This window comes from Armigeres subalbatus, chromosome 3 (assembly GCF_024139115.2).
Source record: "Armigeres subalbatus isolate Guangzhou_Male chromosome 3, GZ_Asu_2, whole genome shotgun sequence".
NCBI lineage: Eukaryota > Metazoa > Arthropoda > Insecta > Diptera > Culicidae > Armigeres > Armigeres subalbatus.
In genome coordinates, this window is record NC_085141.1 from 78,695,444 (window position 1) to 78,716,205 (window position 20,762).

General features: G+C 41.4%; 2 protein-coding genes and 1 long non-coding RNA gene across 3 annotated transcripts; all 3 read left to right on the top strand.

The window, feature by feature from the left end:
- The first annotated feature begins 12,539 nt into the window (after positions 1–12,539).
- Positions 12,540–14,647, top strand: LOC134220404 (uncharacterized). The gene is made up of 2 exons (XM_062699462.1): positions 12,540–14,535; positions 14,591–14,647. Exon 1 carries the CDS (start codon positions 12,696–12,698, stop codon positions 13,899–13,901), a length of 1,206 nt encoding a protein of 401 aa, XP_062555446.1. The 5' UTR covers positions 12,540–12,695; the 3' UTR covers positions 13,902–14,535; positions 14,591–14,647.
- LOC134221754 (uncharacterized) lies at positions 14,092–17,118 on the top strand. The gene is made up of 4 exons (XM_062700940.1): positions 14,092–14,535; positions 14,591–14,715; positions 14,848–16,622; positions 16,700–17,118. Exons 1-4 carry the CDS (start codon positions 14,092–14,094, stop codon positions 17,116–17,118), a joined length of 2,763 nt encoding a protein of 920 aa, XP_062556924.1.
- Positions 17,119–17,258: 140 nt separating this feature from the next.
- LOC134220146 (uncharacterized) lies at positions 17,259–17,953 on the top strand. Its single transcript, XR_009981778.1, has 3 exons — positions 17,259–17,478; positions 17,541–17,708; positions 17,790–17,953. It is a non-coding gene; the product is annotated as an uncharacterized LOC134220146 (long non-coding RNA).
- Positions 17,954–20,762: the final 2,809 nt, after the last annotated feature.

The window sequence follows — 20,762 nt, forward strand, 5'->3', positions numbered from 1 at the left end:
TGGGAAATTCAATGTTTCAGATTCATATTCAAACTGACAGCCCCGAACGATTTGAATCACTGCTGATTTTACTCTTAGTATACCAGACAAGCAAAAAGAACCTAAAATTCGATACTTTTTTTTTCTAAACGTGTACGTTCCGAACAAAGAGTGTAGCGGAGTTTGGGTAAGTGTGCCACCTTAATCGATTTGTTCTGTAACTTTCGGATATGCGGATATGCTTTCAATGCCAATTTACACTTTCTCTTTAATGATTGGATCCCAGAAAAAAATAAATCCGAAAGGCTATTCATTAAGCTTTCTTAAATTGGTTATATTTAAATTATGGTAAAAGTGCCACCCATACAGGGACGATGACCACCTGGATAATACGCTGATTGACCACTAGGAACTATTTCGTTCGGTTTTACACCTTGATATTTTGTTTCTATGTGATATGACAGCTTATTTCAATTGATTGGAATATTATAAAATTGCATTAAATTTTTACGCTCATTATAAAATTGACCATAAAAAATGAAAACTTACCTATTATATATGAAGTTCCATACACTGTCGGTGTATCCGAATCTGTGTACCTGCTGGGTCGCTTAATAGATATTCTGCTGATTATATGCCGGGTACCTCATTTACTTGTATGGCACACTTCCCAAGCTCCGCTATTTAATTGTTGCTGAAATATTAAAAAGGCAAGCAGCATATCACATGAAGGGAAAACTTCAAGATGATATAATGTCTTTCCTGAGGCATATTTACATGTAGAGGACTCGAAATATTTGTTATGCCATTGCCTCTCATTTTTGAAAAGAGATTACAGTTGTTCAACAAGGGGCTGATAGAAACGCAACTCTCGAACATTCTGATTTCATCTAGTCAGCTAAAAGAACTAAAAACATGAAGACAATTCATTAGATCAACTCAAAATCGACAAAAACTGGTTAAGTTGTACAAATATGCCATCATGGAAAGGTGTCCACATCTGGTGAAGTACACTGTAAATCCTTTTTTTTTATTTACTCTGAGTTTACTAATAGCCCTACTTCATTCATGAATTTCATCTTATATATAAAAATGAAATGGTCTGTGTTCGTATCCGCATAACTCGAAAACGGCTGGATGGATTTTTTTCATTTCTTCAGCAGAAACATTCGTTATAGTTTCCGACGGGTTTGTATGATATTTCCTAATGCGAAAATCACGAGTAAAGTGGACCAAATCGTGAAAAACTAAAATTGTGATTTCTATGCGAACTTTGCATGGGCAGTTCAGAATGCGCATTTTCGCCTACTATGCAGGACAACGTCTGCCGGGTCCACTAGTTCTATGTATTTTTCGTTTATTCGAATTGTTTGCCGTTGCTAGATTTTCGCTTGAATGGCATTCTGCATCTTCTTCTTAGATCACTCTCCATCATTCGCTGTCAATTATTCGATGGAAATGTAGGGTGAAGTTAGATACTACTGCACGGACAGATAAATCAACCCAAACTTTGAGTTCAATATACGCACTATTGAGAATATCGCAGAAAAAATTTACCCAAATTTGGGAAGTTTTCTCTTTTGTTTCCCATGATTGCTATCATATCTAGAGCAAGATGCAAACACCTAACCGAGGTTGCTCAGCCCAATAACCCAAATTTGAGTAAATTCAATATTCTCTATTTTGGGTTGATCAAGGTCCGCTTTGGATAAATTAAACTCAGCTTTGGGTAAGTTGTTTACTGCCGTCCCAAGCATATCTGTCCCATGTCGATTTTTATCATTTTTGAGTTTTATGCACCAATCGTTCTAAATTAATGTATATTTTATTGTGAACAAATAAATACATATAGTTTGTTCGAAAACTTGGCGAAAAAATATCGGGTCATTTTGTCCCATTGTAGAATTTCCAAGCATAACTGTCCCATTGAAACAAATATCATATAACATGTATTAAATTACTTCGAAGAGGCCAATTTTCATTATCAAATCATTCAGAGAAAGAATATGGGTTGTGGTATAGTTTCAATGGATAAAAAGGTTAATCCACCTAACATCATTGATGCCTTTCTTGTGCATTATGAAAATTGAAAAGTAATAATTGAAGCATATTAAGATGATTTATAATAAAATTTGAGTGAGAATAGTCTCTCATTTTTATTCGCATTCTATGTATTCATTTAAACTTTTTCTTCTTTCCTTGTTGGCATTACCATTTTTGCATTCGTATATGATGAGGCTAACACGATAATACTTTTAATGCCTAATTGCACCCAAAAATTCCTTTGACCGTGAGTCCAACCAAGCCACCTAAGCATCATCGCTTTGTAGTCGTGCTTCTAATCGCATGGCTATAAGGTAGGCTCAATTAATTTACATATATACAAGATTTTTGCAATAGCTTCGGAAGTGACTAATCGATTTTCAATAGCAAACAATGGGGCCGAATTTCCCGTCGAGTGCAACTTAGTACGAATAAATGGTCCTTAACATGTGTTTACAAATGTTCACACACGCACCACACACAGGTGGAAGTTTCCACTCGACACATCAGATGCTAATCTGAAATAAATTTTATAGGCATCATCAAACACTTTCGCAGTATTGCGGTATTGAGTTACCACGTAATCTGATTTTGATGCTTCTTCCAAAAATCCATCTGCGCTGGAACATAATTCACCTGAACCAGTTGCGTAGCCAGAAAATTGGTCTGGGGGAGTTTTCCGAACATTTTTTCTTCGAAAAAAAAATTCTGCTAAAAATTTTGTCTCTGAGGGGGGGGGGTTCATGAGCATGAGCATGAGCAGGATAACCGTACAATTCGTAGTTGCTACTCCGTGATTGACTAGAACTTGCGAAATTGCACAGGGAACCAATTGAATGGAGCTTGGGTTTTAGCTATCATTCTCAATGTGCAAATTTCGGAAATTCAATGCATTTTACTAAGTCAATTACGGCGCCGGCCACGTCCTTACGGTCATCAAGGGAAGGAAGGATTATTAGTTCAACTCTCGTTGCTACTAGAGACCGAGTATACCTCTGCATCTCCACGATAGTCTTAGGATAGGATATTGTGTCTGAAACTTGATTATGCATATGTACAACATGTGATAGATTTAGTTCGGAAAAGGTATTGGAGGGTAACCGCCCCTTCGGTGGGGTTTGATCCCACGACCCCAGTTCGCATGACAGGTGCTTTCCCTACTACCTGTCATGCGAACTGGGGTCGTGGGATCAAACCCCACCGAAGGGGCGGTTACCCTCCAATACCTTTTCCGAACTAAATCTATCACATGTTGTACATATGCATAATCAAGTTTCAGACATAGTAATTAATTTCCACTCCGGGTGGCTTAATACCCGGCATATAGGCAATTAACTTTGAATGTACTGATCTCGAGTGGCGATCTCTCTTCGCTTGTGTGGTCGTGTTGGGATCTGACGACCAAACTGGCACAACCTCACACAACCCTACTTCATTGAGCGCCGTTGCTGATGAAGCAAGTGTGTAGGAGCCGGACAATATTAAATACTCATCCTACTTGGTTGACATTGTGTACAAAAATACATTTGAGAGAGTTAGTTCTGAAAATGTATTGCGAGAGATCGGCTGGTACCTGGTGCTGGGAATTTGGTTTCATCAGTACCCGCTAAGCTGCGGTGGACGACGGAGGTCCTTCGTAGCTTAGTAGGGAAAGCACCTGTCATGCGAACTGGGGTCGTGGGATCAAACCCCACCGAAGGGGCGGTTACCCTCCAATACCTTTTCCGAACTAAATCTATCACATGTTGTACATATGCATAATCAAGTTTCAGACATAGTAATTAATTTCCACTCCGGGTGGCTTAATACCCGGCATATAGGCAATTAACTTTGAATGTACTAGGATATTGTGTTAGTATGAAGGGATATATTATCTGGATTCACTTTGGTAAGTGATGCGATTTATGGGATAGGAATATATGAATGAGAATTCGAAGTACTAGAGTAATGAGAAAGTATTAAAGTGAATTCTAATGGGATTCATTTTTTACAATTAGAATTTGAATGCTATTGGATTCTAATACCATGCACACGTCTACCACACCATCGCTACCCGCACATTAACCTCACACATTCTTACTTGTATGAGGCCTGCACGAGCATAGCGACCGTATATAGCATTCGTATGCGGGTACAAATGAATACCAATCTATTTTTACATTTTATTTACTGCTACTAAGTAACAGGCAGCTTTTTTATAACAATTCTATATTTAGAATCATACTTGCTAGCAATGAGAATTTGATTTGCAAAGAGATTGAGTTATATGATTAACGAAATTATCTAATAGGAAATTGGAAAGGGCCAGGGATCAAACCCTTAATCTCCTGCTTATGAGGCAGAAGCAGTGACACAAGGCCACCAAGCACCTTAATCTCTGAGGGGGGGGGGTTCATGTCCAAAACTGCCCCCATGGCTACGCCACTGACCAGAACTTATTTCAGGATTAAATTATGTATAGGAACCAATTCTCACTGTCCTTATACTTATGTAAGATATAATATCTCTGGGGTTTTCAGACACACTCGTCCCCATGTCAACTTTTTAATACGTATATTTTTTTCTATGGAGCGTAAGCCCCCTCCCCTAAAAGCTTACGTTATTAGTGTACGGCCCTTTACTACAATACGCTTTGAAAAGATTTAATGCATCTAATTTGAAACAGGTTGTTCTCCAGACCCAACTAAACTTTTGCTAAGCGCAAAGTAATCTGATGATACTTTAGCACTGGGACAAATATGCTTGGAATTATCAATTTTGTCTTCAATTTCGCAGCATAAATGTCCCACTGAATAAATTCCACTAAAAAAACAGTGTTTATCTTTTGAAACATACTAAGCCATTAGAAATACACTATTTTCATCGATATACGTTTATTAATCAAAATTTCATGGGATAATTTAGCTACAAACTAAAAAATATGTTTCCAACTTCAATCGCATTTTTCTCAGTTGCATATTTTTTGACATGGGACAGATATGCTTGACACGGCAGTTTAAATGGGATTAAAGGCAAACTACCTAGTGCCAGAAAAGTCATTTTAGTCAAATTTGGGTTATTGGCCCAAACCACGGTTTTGAGTGCAAACAACCTACTTTTGGGTAGATTTGGTTTTCAGTGTGGAAGAGAGATCATAACTGGCATATATTGTAGATCCAGTTGAAAACCGAACTGAGCTCTCGCGACAATCGCATTTTCTCCCATTTCCAAGTGTCGCAACTGCATCGCGGGTGGTGCGCAGGATAGCGCACGGCTATGGCATAGATGCGCATTACTCGCGATACAGTTGCGACATCCAGAAATGGGAGAAAATGCGATTGTCGCGAGAGCTCAGTTCGGTTTTTAACTGGATCCACAATATAATCTCGAAAACCAAAGATACAATATTATCTCGATAAACGTAAATTTTAAACAAAGCCTACACAAGAACTGACAACGCTGCTAGTGAGACCGAAATGATTAAAATGACTGCAATAAAGGAATGTGCTAAAACCTTACTGCCTACTGCTGAAGTAGTACTTCTCCCTATTTTTTATTAATCCGTAGTCCACACAAACGGATCCATTTCAATTGACTTCGAGAGGAAAAAAAATTAGCAGCATCCAACAACTACGTAACGCTTAAATTAGCTATTTTTATTTATTGATGGTAATGGAAATATGAGGGAAGTATCATATTTTTGGAAAGACGCATTTTTTTGGGCGTAACTTGTGAACAGCAACTTTTTTTTATCAATGCCACGTTGTTGCATATCTGTTTCAATTTGGCGGTAAATGACCAACGATGGTATGGGCAGAACTTGAACGTTCCAACTAGAGGTCAACGTTATTGTTGTTGCCCCCATTCATGTTGTCACTTCTCCTGCTATGTATTGAGACGACTGGAAATGTGAGGGTTTTGGGAGAGATTCTGCGCAATTTCAACATTTAGGGTAAATCGCCTACCGGCAAGCTGCAATGGAAGGGATGTCAGAATGGTGAGAATTGTTATTTCAACCCTTGCAACATTTGAGGTTTTATTACGGTGTCCTTGGAGTGTCCAGCTAGCCCTGCGATTTCCGAATCCCATTTGCCAGTCAACTCAACCCTTTGATTGATATTATGCTGCATTAAACATGTGTTAGTTGTGGCGTTTAAAGAAACATATAAGCCCCATATACAGATGTGCTCAACTTGCGGTTAGCGGCAGTTATAGCTCCATATAGAGCTTTGGTTAACACTTTTTACACATTTTTACACATGCATTTCTTGAAGATACCGGCGATAATAGATTTTAAAATAAATATCGTCCTGTCGAATCAAATCTGTAGACTTTTGCGATTGGTGAAAGCTACCTGAGGTTCAAAGAGTAATTGTAGTCAGGTCTTAAAATTCAACTATATTTTATGGCATTCTTCAATTGCGATAAAATTCCATGGCAATTTGCGCATCACAAGTCACCTTGTACGATGTTGCAAATGATTCCCAACAAGTATACCTCTTCGACGGTATTTATATGTAGGGGATAATGGTATAGAAAAAAAATGTTTCACTGGAGACTTTATACGCACATTGTCGCCAACTTTTATTTTTTTTTATTCTATCGTGACATTAACCAACTTCAACGATCAATTTTTTTTATTGAAAACAGTCGAAGACTTATTGTTAATGGGTGCTGTTGACGACACCGTTTATTGGAGACAGTTTCCGTTTTTATTAACCCGAAGTTTCACGACAGGATCGGGTTTTAACATCCTATACTGCCGCTAACCGCAATTCGAGCACATCTGTATATGGACGCCATATACAGATGTGCTCGACTTGCGGTTAGCGGCAGTATAGGTTAAATATAATGTTAAGAAGAATATTGTAAATAACTCACGTTTAATACTCTCTTCGCACGCGACGGTATTGTGTGGTCTGACGATAGTCTCTGTACAATCAGCAATTTAGGTGTGCCTAATACGTGTAGGTATTTTGAATTTAAGTTTAAGCGTTTATGTGATCTAATTCATCGAGCAATTACTCACCAACCAAATATAGAAGTTGAATAATTAATAAATCGGGCTGATTACCATCAAGCGACCAGTACACTAACTTGGATTCGTTAGTAATGATATTTGATAGATAAGTATTTTATTTACGTGGTGTGTGTAACGCACAAGATTTTGGGAAGTGTTTGGAAGGTTCGCGCAAACGAAAAGGTGTGCAACAACCTCCCCCGGGTAAACCACTTCCGGTGACTTACTGCTCTTCGCGCCTTACGTCCAGTACGGCCAAATTAGCTACTAACTGCTAATATACACCACTTGCAGTTCTTGTGGTTGCCCATCGTATCCGAGAATCCTTACCAACAGTTTCTCGGAGACCGCCGGTCGACAATGATGACTACGTCTCCGATGGAAATCAGCTTAGGATACATTCAGCTTAGGATACAAACCATTTAGTACGCTTTGTGATATCTGGTAGATAATCCTTAATCCACCTCTTCCAAAAGATGTTTGGCATAACTGGTCAGGCGCAGAAGTTTTTCCTCAATGCTGTACCATCAAACTCTTCGAGATTTGTAAACGGCTTGGAGCCGTTTGAGGCACCCAACAAAATATAATTTGGCGTTAGAGGTTTCGCCGACTCATCGTCAGCTGGTACATGGGTCAAAGGTCGTGTACTTTCCACCTCCGCTAGCAGACTGCGCAATGTCTCGCCCGTGAACCTTTGGTTTGAACATAGTGCTAGTAGGTCGTTTTTTTACACTTCGTATGTACTAGCCTCTCCCTGCTTCCACCCATGTGAGGCGGAGCAGGGGGAAAGTGCTACTCCGTGTCTGAGGTAGCGAACTCTTTCATAACATCCTCATGATCAATAGCTTCTGTGAGTTCTGACAGTGTACTGTTGGCTCCAAAAACGCTGGTTCCTTTAAAAGCTATAAAAGGCTTCAAAAACACCACGTCGAGCGATGAAGTTCCTAGTGGCCATGGTGCAGGAATCGGTGGTAAGAGAGTGCACTACTTCGATGTGCATGGCTCGTAGGCACTGTTAAATATTCCCCATCTTTTGACGTAGGATTACGTCTTTCCGGAACATTGGGGGGTCATTCTGCAGTTTCAAATTTGAGACCGTCACGAAAAGTGGTCAGGAAGTATGGGCTAATAACTCAGCCGTCTTTCAACCGATTTTAAAGATTTTGGTGTTAATCGATCGACGAACTCTTTAAGATTTTGCTTAGCTATCGAAAAAATGCATTCAAAGTGCTGAACTATTGAAAAATTGAATTTTACTAGGCACTGAAAATCGGTAAACCAACCAATCGCGATGTGCATCGCAAGCACAGACATCAAAATCGTGCAACCTACGGGCTCGACTCCAATCCTCAGTTCAACTAAATTTTCTCGGAGAGCGGGCACAACGATGACGCCCGTAGGAGCAGTCTCAGCAGAAAGTGGAACATCGAGAGGCCATCGCTAAAAGCAACAATCTTCGGACTATCGTTTAGTTACTGTTAGTGGCGCATTTTGGAAAGAAAACCGGTTCTTCTCAGGACCAAAATTTTATTAGAAGATAGAGTTGATTGCAAAAATGGCAGCGATTACGGTCCCCGCATACCAGTGGCGTCACTGAAAATGTTTTCTTAATAGTGACTATTTAGCAGAAAAGTGAAATTTTTACGCAAAATACGGACTATCGTTTGTTTGCTATGATTGATTAGAAAGGCGCATTGTGGATCAAAATCAATTCTTGGCAAATGTACTATTGAGAGGTAGAGCCAAAATATTTTCTTCAAAGTGCACATCATAACCGCTTGGCGACGGTAGAAAGTTGGAATCTGCTATCTATTAAAAGTGCAGGAATTAAACAATGATGACGTCTCACATCATTGAGTTGCGTCAAATGAGATTTTCCCAAGATTCTGATTTCGGCGTACTTGCTGTTTATTATTGGAAAGGCGCGTCATTGGAAACAAAATCATCTTTTTACACGGGAGAAGGTTGAACTGAGACAAAAATCTGCAAAAATGCAAATCATAATCGCTTGGTGACGGGCAAAGTTCTTTGGCTGTAGCAGCCGATGCGCTCCTTGCATGGACACGTTCCAAAACAATGTATTAGGATGGATGACTTCTATCGTGTTCCAGCGGCAAATTCTTAATTGGCTGACAGTGCATCAGTAGTGGAAATTCATTACAAAATTTTGATTTCCGGCGTGCACGGTACGAAAATTCCTCTCCTCTTTGAGTGAGACTGTGGCCCTGAAAAGGGCCGTTTTAAATGAAGCTACTTCCTCGTTCATTCATTAGGAGCTGACTTACTTGGTGACGACTTTGGAACCCTTCGAAACGGCGGGCTTGGCCAGCTCGACACGCACGAAGATACTCGACGCCTTCGATGAGACGCCCTTCTTCTCAGCCTTTTCACCGTCGGTGATTTCTGGTCGGCGCTGCGATGTAATTGTCCTGCCGAATTTCCGAGAAGTAGTAGTAGTAGTTTATTACTACTGATGAGACGCCCTTGATGATGTTTCTTCTCAGCCTTTTCACCGCCGGTGATTTCTGATCGGCGCTGCGATGTAATTGTGCTGCCGATTTTCCGAGTAATAAATTGTCCTGCCGATTTTCCGAGAAAATCAGACTTCGGCTGGTCAGAATACGTTTGCATGGACTTCGAGGCCCCGCCCCTTTGAGCGCCGTATCATTGGCATCGGCTTGCTTGCTCCGCCTTTCTTTCGTTCGATGCCAATGCATTCGTACATAACAAGGGCCTCTTCTTCTCCTTCTTCTTCTTCTTCTTCTTTACAAATCAAATTGCAAATTATGATCGCTTGGCATCGGCTTGTTTGCTCCGCCTTTCGTTCGTTCGATGCCAGTGCTTTCGAACATAACCAGCGACTCTTCTTCTTCTTCTTCTTTTACTTCTTAAAAGTGCAAATTACAATCGCTTGGCGTCGGCAGCAGCGCAAGCGCTCTTCGGAGGGGGATGCTGCGAAAATTGATTCGCATGATGGCGTATGTCGCGTTTTAGCATTAACTTATCGAGCGGCTGACATTGGGGTCGGTAGCATTGAAATGAAATTTTTTCTAGATTCTGCTTCGGTTTTGTTGCTGCTTGTGATTGGGAAGGTGCATTACTGAAAACAAATGGGTTCTTTTCAGAATCATAATTTCACACGAGAGAAGATTGAGCCGAGACAAATGTTTTTCAAAGTACAAATCATAAGCTTTATTGCTGCTTGTGATTGGATAGGCGTATTGTGGAAAACAAATTGGTTCTTATAATAACTATCATATTACATGGGAGTATTTTGAGCTGAGACGAATTTTCTGCAAGTGCAATTCATAATTGCTTGAGAGCAACAGAACAACGCCGTATTTAAATAAATATGAAAATTGCTAACATTTGAGTAAATTTTCAATCGAATATCATCTCTAATCCCAGCACCTACTAAACAGGGGTATTCTTGAAATAAACATTTTCTCACCAGGTTCAACTTGGCTCTCAATATGCATGCATTCTCTAGCACAGACATCACTTTTCAATAGCTAACGTGATGCAATTTTCATATTTTTTTCGATATACAGTTAGTGTCTCGTATCACATCGGTGAAGTGAGAAACATTAGTTGTGCTTAGAAGAAGTTTATTCGATACTAGTGAATACAGTGCGATGTCGCAATACTTGGCAGCGAAGTATAAACGCAATTCCAGGAAGCGTGAAAGGGATCAACAATCGGACGCACCCTCAAAGCTTCCAAGGACGGACGCTGAACGGGCACGGAGTTATCGGGCCAAGTTGAAAGCGGCCAAGGGTAGTACGTCGTCGGCTACCGGTTGGGACGCTGGCGAAGGGCCCTCAACTCGAGGTAGGAAGTTATTATTAGCAGCAAATGTGTAAATACATATCAATAATGTGAACTAATCTTCAAATTCTATGATGACAGTATAGAAATTTTGCATTTTATCATTTTATATAGCAGATTTATCTATAAATGTGAAATTATCAACGAATATTTTCTATTACCTATTTTCTATTACGAATACCTCTATTTCTCTTTGCTTGTCGTCGAATGTATTACATTGTTATTACACATTATTTATATATTATTTTCAATAAATGTAGCATTGACAACATGGTAAGTACTTTTTAACGGCTGAAGTTCTTCAAGTACTTCGAAATATATACTGCAAATGTTTACTTATTAGCTTATTTAGCCTGAATTGTTTGTTGGGTTTTTATAAATCGCTAAACGATAAATGGAACAATATAATTCCAATCCCAAAAGCCCAAAAGTTCTTAGATATTCAATTTGTTAATATAGTTCCGAATTCATTCACTTGGTAGGTTACATTAGCCTGCCAGTAGAGTTGAAATCACACAATCGGTAAGATTTGGTCCTTTGATTTGGTGTTGAATTAAATTTGCAAATCGATTGTGTTTGAATTTTGCATTCATGTATTAATGGATAAGATTTGAACCGAATTTCTATTTTGTCTTGAGTTTGAATTTCGATATATTTTTCGGACATATTATTTAATTGTTCTGAATTAAATTTGGATTAATTTGGAAAAATTTGGATTAAATTTGAATTAAATAGTTGGAGCTTCTCAAATATTATTTTATTTAATGAATTATTGGGTCGTATTAAATCTACGGTGTCTTTTACTTGTTTATTATTTGATTCAATTGAATTTTGAATTTAATATTTGGAACAATAACATATTAGATTCCAGCGAATCGCAAAATTTTAACAAATAGATTTTTATGACATAAAGTTAAGATTTACTTAAACTTTTGGATAGTGTGTTTTGTACAAATATATCCTAAACACATGCTACTTGAATTTTATATTACTATGCTATTGTTGTTTATAGTACGCTTGGCAATAATTTTTCATTTCATCTTTTATGTTTTTAAATGTCTTATTGTACTTGGTACAGTCATTTTAAATGCGAATGAATCTGTCAATTATGTATATCTGTCTGTCAATAAGGATTAATCTTCCCGTGTTACAATTTCTTCGAGTAGAATTCAACTTAATCCGTGCTGATACGGTCGTAAACTCTGATCATGAAGATTCCGACGCCGGTGAAAATGTTGTGATGCAGTCCGCAAGAGCAGATGTCGATGATGAGCGTGGTGACTTTGAAGAAAACGTGTCTGCTGTCGATGATGATGGCGAACATATTTCTTCGCTTTTAACACAAGACAAACCCAATTTCGATCGGGCTGATCAGGAGTTCCAGAAACGTTTCGTGGAAAACGATTTCGGTTGCGCTTGTGATGTGTGTGCTAGAATCTGGTTCAGGAATGATTTGAAACCAATCTCCGACTCAAATGCTGCCGTGTTACTGGCGACAAATTATTTCGAAACGGTGGAAGGATTTTGGCGTGTGCTACATGTCGAACAAGCCTGAACCGCGGATCAATTCCCACATTGTCGCAATCGAATGGCTTTACATATCCCAAGTTTCCGTCCAATTTGCCTCCGCTAGACCCTCTCACCACAAGACTGGTGTCTCCCAGGATCAACTTCATGCAGTTTCGTCGTTTGCGGCATACTGCAGGTTTGTGGAAAAGTTATTTTAACTTAAAAATGTATTACATCAAATAAATATATGATTTTCCTAACCTATTTTCATTAACATGCAACAGGTAGTTTGGCAATAATCGGCCAAATTATCAACATTCCAGTCGACGTGGCCCAGATGGTAGGCGAACTTCCCCGCCACCTGGATGACGACTATGCTATCAACGTGTGCATCAAGAAACACTTCATACACAAATCAAGTTACTTGTCCGGCTACGTGAAGAAAGGTACCGTTAAAGCATGGCTGAACTATCTGGTTACTACACCGCTCTACAGGCGGAATGGAATTGTTTTCAATGAAGAAAACTTGGCTGCGATCGGACAAACAGAGCAGACGGATATTTCGGAGGAACGTAGGGCAGTAGACCTTGAAGTCGTCGACGAGATGAACGAGGTAGAAATGATGATTGGACAACAACATACGCTCATGTGGAATGAAGACAAGTGTCTGGAACTTGCACCGGCACAAAATCAGAAACCGCTTTCCATTATCTACGATGAGTTTGCTGAGGAGCTGTCTTTCCCCGATATTTATCTTGGTCATCCGAGATGCTTCAACCGTGAAGTCCATGTGACAGCGTTCATGATGGCTACTAGCGAGGTGCGACGTCGGGATCGGCGGGGCGCGAGACCGGAGCATATTTTGTATATGGCCATGAAAATCATGCGGCTGCGGGTATCGGAAGGATTGAACAATACCTTTAAATGCATGGGCACGGCCAACATAACAAGGGCGCAGTTGCAAGATCGGGAATTTTTGGAAAGCTGTATTGAGCGTAACCTCTCTTTTCTGAAATCTATTCCGAACTCCGTTCAATATTGGCAGCAAAGAAAACGGGATGTTTTCGCCATGATCCGTCAGCTGGGGAAACCCACGATGTTTTTGACGATGAGTGCAAATGAAATTAGATGGCCTCACCTACTAAGCATTCTGCGGAAGCTTTCTGGTGGCTCTAACATTGCGGAAATGGACGATATTGTGCAACAGTTGTCTGCACTCCAGCGTGCTACACTTGTCAGCGAAGATCCTGTCACGTGTTGTGCATATTTTCACAAGTTGGTAAACATCTTTCTGCGCCTTCTGTCATCGACCAGGTTGAGCCCGTTCGGAAAATACCACGTTGTAGATTATTTTAAGAGGATCGAGTTCCAGCATCGTGGCAGCCCGCATGCACATATTCTGCTCTGGCTGGCGAACGATCCCCGTGAGGATGTTTCCGAAAGAATGCCCGCTACTGTTGAGTTGATCGATTTTCTGTGCTCCATCAGATCGGAAGATCTGCCTGAGACCTATGGCAATCAGGTGGGTTTAAATTTCGCATAGTTTCTAGCAAGTAATCACTCACAATGTCAAACCCTTTTAGGTTCATAAACACACGTTTACGTGTTTCAAGCGAAATGATAAACGTTGCCGGTTTAATATTCCGTACTGGCCAATGGATCAAACCAGAATTCTGATCCCTATTACAGCCGGGGATGGCCGACTTCAACAGCTAAACAGAAAGGCAGCGAAAATGCGGGAAGCTCTTGAAACGAAGGTCTACGATAGCCTTGACGCGTTTCTCGTTGATAGCAGTTGCACGTACGATTACTACTTGGACGTGATTCGCTCTTCCATTCGCCGACCAACAGTTCTGCTGAAACGTTCCATGACGCAGCTTTGGACCAATCCATTCAATCCTTGGATCGCTGAGAAGCTCAAATCCAATATGGATTTGCAGTTTGTGCTGGAGGAGTTTTCATGTGCTGCTTATGTTGTGGAATACGTAAACAAGACCAACAGAGGCATAAGTAGTTTACATCGTGACCTCATAAAGCTCCAGGAAGAGCATCCAGACCAGGACTACAATGGATTGTTGAAGAAGGTCAGCATAAAAATGTTAAATTCCGTGGAAATGTCTGCCCAGGAGGCTGCTTGGTATTTGCTTCGGCAACCGATGTCAGAAGCCAGCCGCAAGGTACCATTCATCAAATGATATAGTTTTCACAATTTAGAATTCAATTTCGTTTTAGGTTGAGTTTATTGCGACAATGTGGCCACAAGAGCGAATAAAATCCAAGAAGCGGAACAAACAGATGAACGAAGAGGATCTCGACGACAATTCCACCGATGTGTGGACGCTAAACATCATCCAACGGTATGAACTGCGCCGAGGAATGGATGATATCTGCTTGGCGGATTTCGCAGCATATTATTCGGAAGAAAGATCCACGAAGCATTCATATAGACTCCGTTTAGTTCCCCGTGTATTGCGTTGGTGCTCATACAGTATGGCGGAAATGGTCGACTATAAGCGTGAGATGGTTCTCCTCCTCCTACCGTTCAGGAATGAAGTCTGCGATGTACTTGATCGGAACAAGTTCCTGAAGTTGTATGAAGACAACGAGGCCGCCATTTTGGCAAAGCACAAGGAGTATGACTGCGAAATGAACTTGGATCAGGTTGTGGAGGAATACATCCGCATATGCAGCGAAGACGACGAGCAGCAGGTGATTGCCGACCAGAAGCGCGATGAGTTCGTCCGCACGATCGTCATGGAGCCGAATGATGACGATATTCACAACTTGCCAACAGGACCCTTGGCAGCTGTCGTCAAACAGCGATCAAATGTCTTGTCAAAGCAAGAATATTGTGAAATGGTGCGTGCCACGAATGCAGAGCAGCGGGATTTGATTGTGCAAGTAATCCACAGCTTGCATTCCTCTGAAGAAAACTGCAAACCAGTGCAAATATTCTTCACTGGCCCGGCGGGCTGTGGCAAAACGTTCACTTTGCGCATTCTAATGGAGACAGTGAACCGGTACAGCCAAGCTCATAATAAGCAGCACAACGCTTATGTAGCATGCGCATCCACTGGAAAAGCAGCGGTTGCAATAGGTGGAACAACAGTGCATTCCGCATTCCGGATTTGCATGTCGCGTAGGCAAAGCTCAAAGCTGAGTTTCGAGGCATTACAACTGTACCGGAACGCCTTCGCCAACGTGAAGCTCATCATTATCGACGAAACAAGCATGCTGGGTGCTGATGTCCTCAACACAGTACATGTCCGGCTTCAAGAAATCACGGGGAACTACGACGATCCATTCGGTGGAATGCCGATCGTATTTTGCGGCGATCTTCGTCAATTGCCACCGGTCAATGCGCGGGCGGTGTTTAAACCGAGCATAAACTCCATGCATGGCGCCGTTTTATGGCAATCTCTCGACTTCTACCCATTGGTTCAAGTTATGCGACAAACCAACGAGCAGTTCTCCGGCATTCTCACAAAAATTGGCAACGGTGAGCGGATGTCGTCTGAGGAAATCGAGCTTATTGAAAGCAGGTTCCGTACGGAGGAGTGGTGTCGGCAGCATGTCCCTCGAGGGATCCGGTTATTCCATCGGAACGCTGATGTCGAACGGTATAACTCTGTGGCGTTGATGGATCGAGAGGCTGTCGAATGTACTGCAGATGACCTATACTCTGGTTATAAGGACAATTCCCAGCTGGCCAGTGCTCGCACAAAGGTGCATAAGATGAGTGTAGTAGAGACTGGTGGCTTACCGTATCTGTTGCGTCTTGTTCTTGGTACACCTTATATGCTGACCACCAACGTGGATGTCGAAGATGGCATCGTGAACGGAGCGATCGGAGAGCTCATGCATGTTGAGTACAACGAAGGAAACTCGCAGCAACAGGCAATCACGAGGCTTTGGATGGCATTCGAAAATGAGTCCATTGGGAAGATGTTGAGAGTGAAGGCCAGACCGCTGGTGTATTCGAGACCTGGGGTGCTACAAACAGGCTGGACTCCAATCGTCAAACGATCGGCGAACGTAACCCTTAACGGTGGTGTTAAGTGCAAAAGAGTTCAGTTTCCCGTTGTAAGTGCGTGTGCCCTCACAGTCCATAAGTCCCAGGGAGGCACATTCTCGGAAGTCGTATATAATTACGATAAGGGTCAGGAACAGCAGCTAGTTTACGTTGGTCTTTCCAGGGTTACATCAATCGACGGATTGTATCTGACGAATGCCAGTAACTCATTCCGGTTCCACCACGGAAAGGGTTCTATGACCCTAGAATGAACGACCTTCGGACGGAACTTGAACGTTTGAGTAACCATCGTATGCGCACCATTACAGACGATATCATGGAAGCTATAACCGCAAACAAGTTGGCTTGTACGTTGATGAGCATCAATGTACAAAGTTTGAATGCACACTCGTCGGACATTGCAACAGATCGGGTGCTTACCGCCGTTGATTTGCTTGCAATGAGCGAAACTTGGCTTGACAACGGCACAACCACAAACATCAATGGATACCTTTGTGTTTGTCAAGAGAAGCGTGACGGAACAAGAGCGGGAGGAGTGGCAATATTTGAACGTGCTGGTTCGTCGACTATGGCCGTTTCTCACGCCATTACGAAGCTCAATGAAAGCTATGACCCAGCATTGAGTGTAGCAGACGAATATGGGGACTGCTGTGCTGCAGAGGTTTCAATCATGGAAACCCGCACGTTACTGTTTGCGGTATATATTTCACCAGGTATAATCAAATAGTAGTTGTGTTTGTATTTAAGTGTGTTGCATTAAATTTCGAATATTTACTAGGTACCACCCTGAAGCAAAAGAAATATTTCTTAGTGCGCAACCTCATAAAGTACACCCATGTTGCCATGCCCGTGGTAGTGTCAGGAGACTTTAATATTGATGTGACGAAAGAGGAGAACAGAGATTTCATCTGGTTCATGAAGCAGTTTCTCTATCTGGATTGTGCTTCGGATCCAACTATAGCGACTACTCTGGGTGGCACATGTCTCGATCTAACGTTCACCCGGAACGTAAGTGTGGAATGCAGGAGATACTGCACGTACTTCTCCTACCACCGGCCTATTTTGTCGATTCTTGCGGTGTCCCGAGGTAAAACTAATGATTTAGAATTAAACATAGTTCTCTTCATCAGTTATGTTATTTTATTCTAGAACCGATGCCATCCCAGTGAAGTGAATTAACGTCACTGATCGTCGTTGGTCCGCTAGTTCATCTGCCAAAACGTTCGATTCCAACCAGAATGACCAATCATTGACATCAGCCGGACAGTCCGTAGCAAAAATAGATAATTGATCCTGAAAATGAAACTTGAGTATTTGGTAATTAAATTTATATTTAGATCATAATGTATTTAATATGAAACATTCTTTCCGTTTTGTTCTTTTCTTTGTTTTCTACAGATTCAGCCCAACAGTGGATTGATGCATCCTTTAACATTCATCGGGACCACGGCGTACATCACTTCAAAAGGCTTCAAGCCAACATAAACAAACGGCCCTTTTCAGGGCCACCAAATATTCATGGAGGAAGATGTTGTTGAGGCTGTTGTTTACCGATCTTCTGTTTCTTTAATACTCTGCTTATAGTTATAAACCGAAATGAGTTTATAGTAACAATCAGGTTTTCGCCCATTTATTTCCAGGATATGCGACATGTCGAGGATATTCCAACCCAGATTGAATATACAGCCCCATCTTCAAAAATCAGCACCAAGAAACATATTTAGAGTTTCAAAATAAAATCTTCTACACTTACGTAATCCTACGTCCAATTGGCGGTCGTGTCTCGGATACAACCTTCTACTTTTTCATGTCGTCTCTCTACATCTACTTCTACCGGGCCGAAATAGTCAAGACAAGTAGTTTGGTAAACGGTATCGTCCGTTGTGAATTTGAAGTTTGTGTAGATGATTTCGAGAAGATTTTTCGGGATATTTCCTTTTTGTTGATCATGGTTGAGTAGAATCGATATTTCATCCGATTAGGCGTCTTGATGTGCTTGTCGTGTAAGATACTTTTCAGCGACCCAGTTACTGGTATTTGTTGATGACGACGAAGCTGACAGTTTTCGATGAAGAGATACAGATACGCTACCACACGTTGGAGTCGCTTCCAGCTCGAAAAACAATCATTTTTTACCGCCAGATGGACAGCTTTGCAGTGCACAAGAAGATTCGATCGCAACTTCTCGTCGGTTTGCAGATTGGTTTACGGAGGTATGTTTCCTGAAACAACGAGGTATATCGATTCCTTCAACTAAATGTAAGACTTCTAACCAAGTATGCCAACGTTCGAGCAAGCCACCGCTGATTTTCTGATCCCATCCTACTCTTGACCTCCAGATGTCTTGAAGGATCATTTTAAGATAGATGAGGAAATGACCAATCAGGCCTATCGGATTTATAGTTGACATGAGGACCCGTAATATTTGTCTTTTTGTCGGGCATAGTTCACCGTTAAGCAACCCAAGCTGGAACTTGTTCCATCCTACTTTGCAGGTAATTGAATCCACATACCCGAAATCTTATCAGCACTTTGTCCAAATCTATATTCTTCTCTACGGTGCAGTTTTCCTGCAAAGACATCATAACTAGCTGAGAGTTGCTTAGCCAGCTCCGGATGCTGAATCCTCCGACAGAGTGTACCAGCTGAACTTCTCGTGCCAAAGAGATTGCCTCCTTTGCTGTTTCGACACTGGTCAGCATAGTGTCCACATAGTGTCGCTTTTGAATCGCCTCCACGGACAGAGGATGTTGTTTGATCAATCGCTCAAATTTTGAATATATTGCGTACAGCTCGGTGAGCAACGGCTCCGAAGCTCATTACGCATAAAACATATACAGCAAGCTTCCCGTTCTCGTCTGGTCAGAATATTAGCTGATAATGTTCTTCTCATGTTCACTTGGTGGAACATTTCTCTAATGTCTCCAGTAAGAGCCGCTTTGAGCTGCCTGAACTGAATGTGTATGGCGAACAGTGAATCGAGTTGATCGGGAACTTATTTTGATTTGTTACCGTAAACATTGTTAAGCACAAACCCGCGGAAAGGGCTCAGCAAGTTTCTCTGGGGATACCTTTCGTGGGTAGCCTTTTTCTAAGAAGGACGCAATCTTCTGTCTTTAAATTTCTGGCAGCTGGTGATCATTCTTCAAACGCTTCTGAAGACAGTAATATCGCCGCAAAGCAATTTCACGATTATCTGGAAGACACGACTTCCATAAAACCCCAGCTTCGTATCGTCCGTTCTTGAATATGGTTAAAGTTTACAGTAATGACATGGCACGCTCATCGTCTTTTGCAAGAAGTTCATCCTTTTTTGAGATACCTACGCTGTCGAGGTCGAAATATTTCTTCACAGCGGCTTCTAAGTTCTCATCCAAACGAGATGTACTGCCACACACATGAAAGGTATAGTGAACCATGTTATGTGATGATCGGTTGATTTGTCCGCCATACACTGCCCTACCTACTTAGCCTTGTTTTGGTTGCAATTGGCTCTTCAGGGTGTCCTTCATGGCGCTTCTGCACTAAACCGAGCCTTGTATGTTTGAGGTCGATTAGAACCCGCGGATTGGCTTCGAAATAAGAATCTATCGGTAGACCTTCAAGGTGGGGATACTTGCGTGTCAGTGAAGCCATATCCAAGTTTTGATAAGTAAGTAGAAGTTCTTTGACAGTTCTTCTGACACCACTGAGACAGTATGTTTTTGTCTCACTTCGTATTCCTGGGATATTCCGATCAACCATCCTGGAATTCTTTTCCTATAGATGATCATCACTGGTCCAACGCAAGCACACGGGACTGACTATCCTTCCTGAGTGAAGCTCGTCAGCTAACTCTTGGTCTACCAATGTCTGGCCCTTCATAAAAAACGCATAGGTACACAGCTTTCCTATCGCTGCGCTGGAGAGAATAACTGGTATGTATCGGAAGAGCGTATACGTCGCATTTGATTCATGTACGTTAAATATGCGTTCACATTTATTGTATTTTTCACGAATGATTAGATTCGCTCGACGAAATTCAAGAGTTCTCAATTTTGTATTTCAAGGCATTTTCCACAACCTTTTCATAGATTACCTTGATTGTCAAGCACGTGGTCGGTTGAGAACAATGGGACTGAAGGTAAACATCGAGGCACCAGCTGGTTTTGTTGTGTAAACATGATCAGCTGGAGAGCTGAGAACAATGAAAAAATATGTAAACATGAGGGGGCTTGCGGCAGCTGTCACGATCTTCAAGTGAAATGAGCACGGTAGCCAGCAGCGAAATCGAAAGCGAAATCTGAGTAAGACGAAATTTTTATCATAAGAGTCTAAATGGTGAAAATAATCGCAATAATGTGCATACATTTTATTTCGCACGGTTTAGCT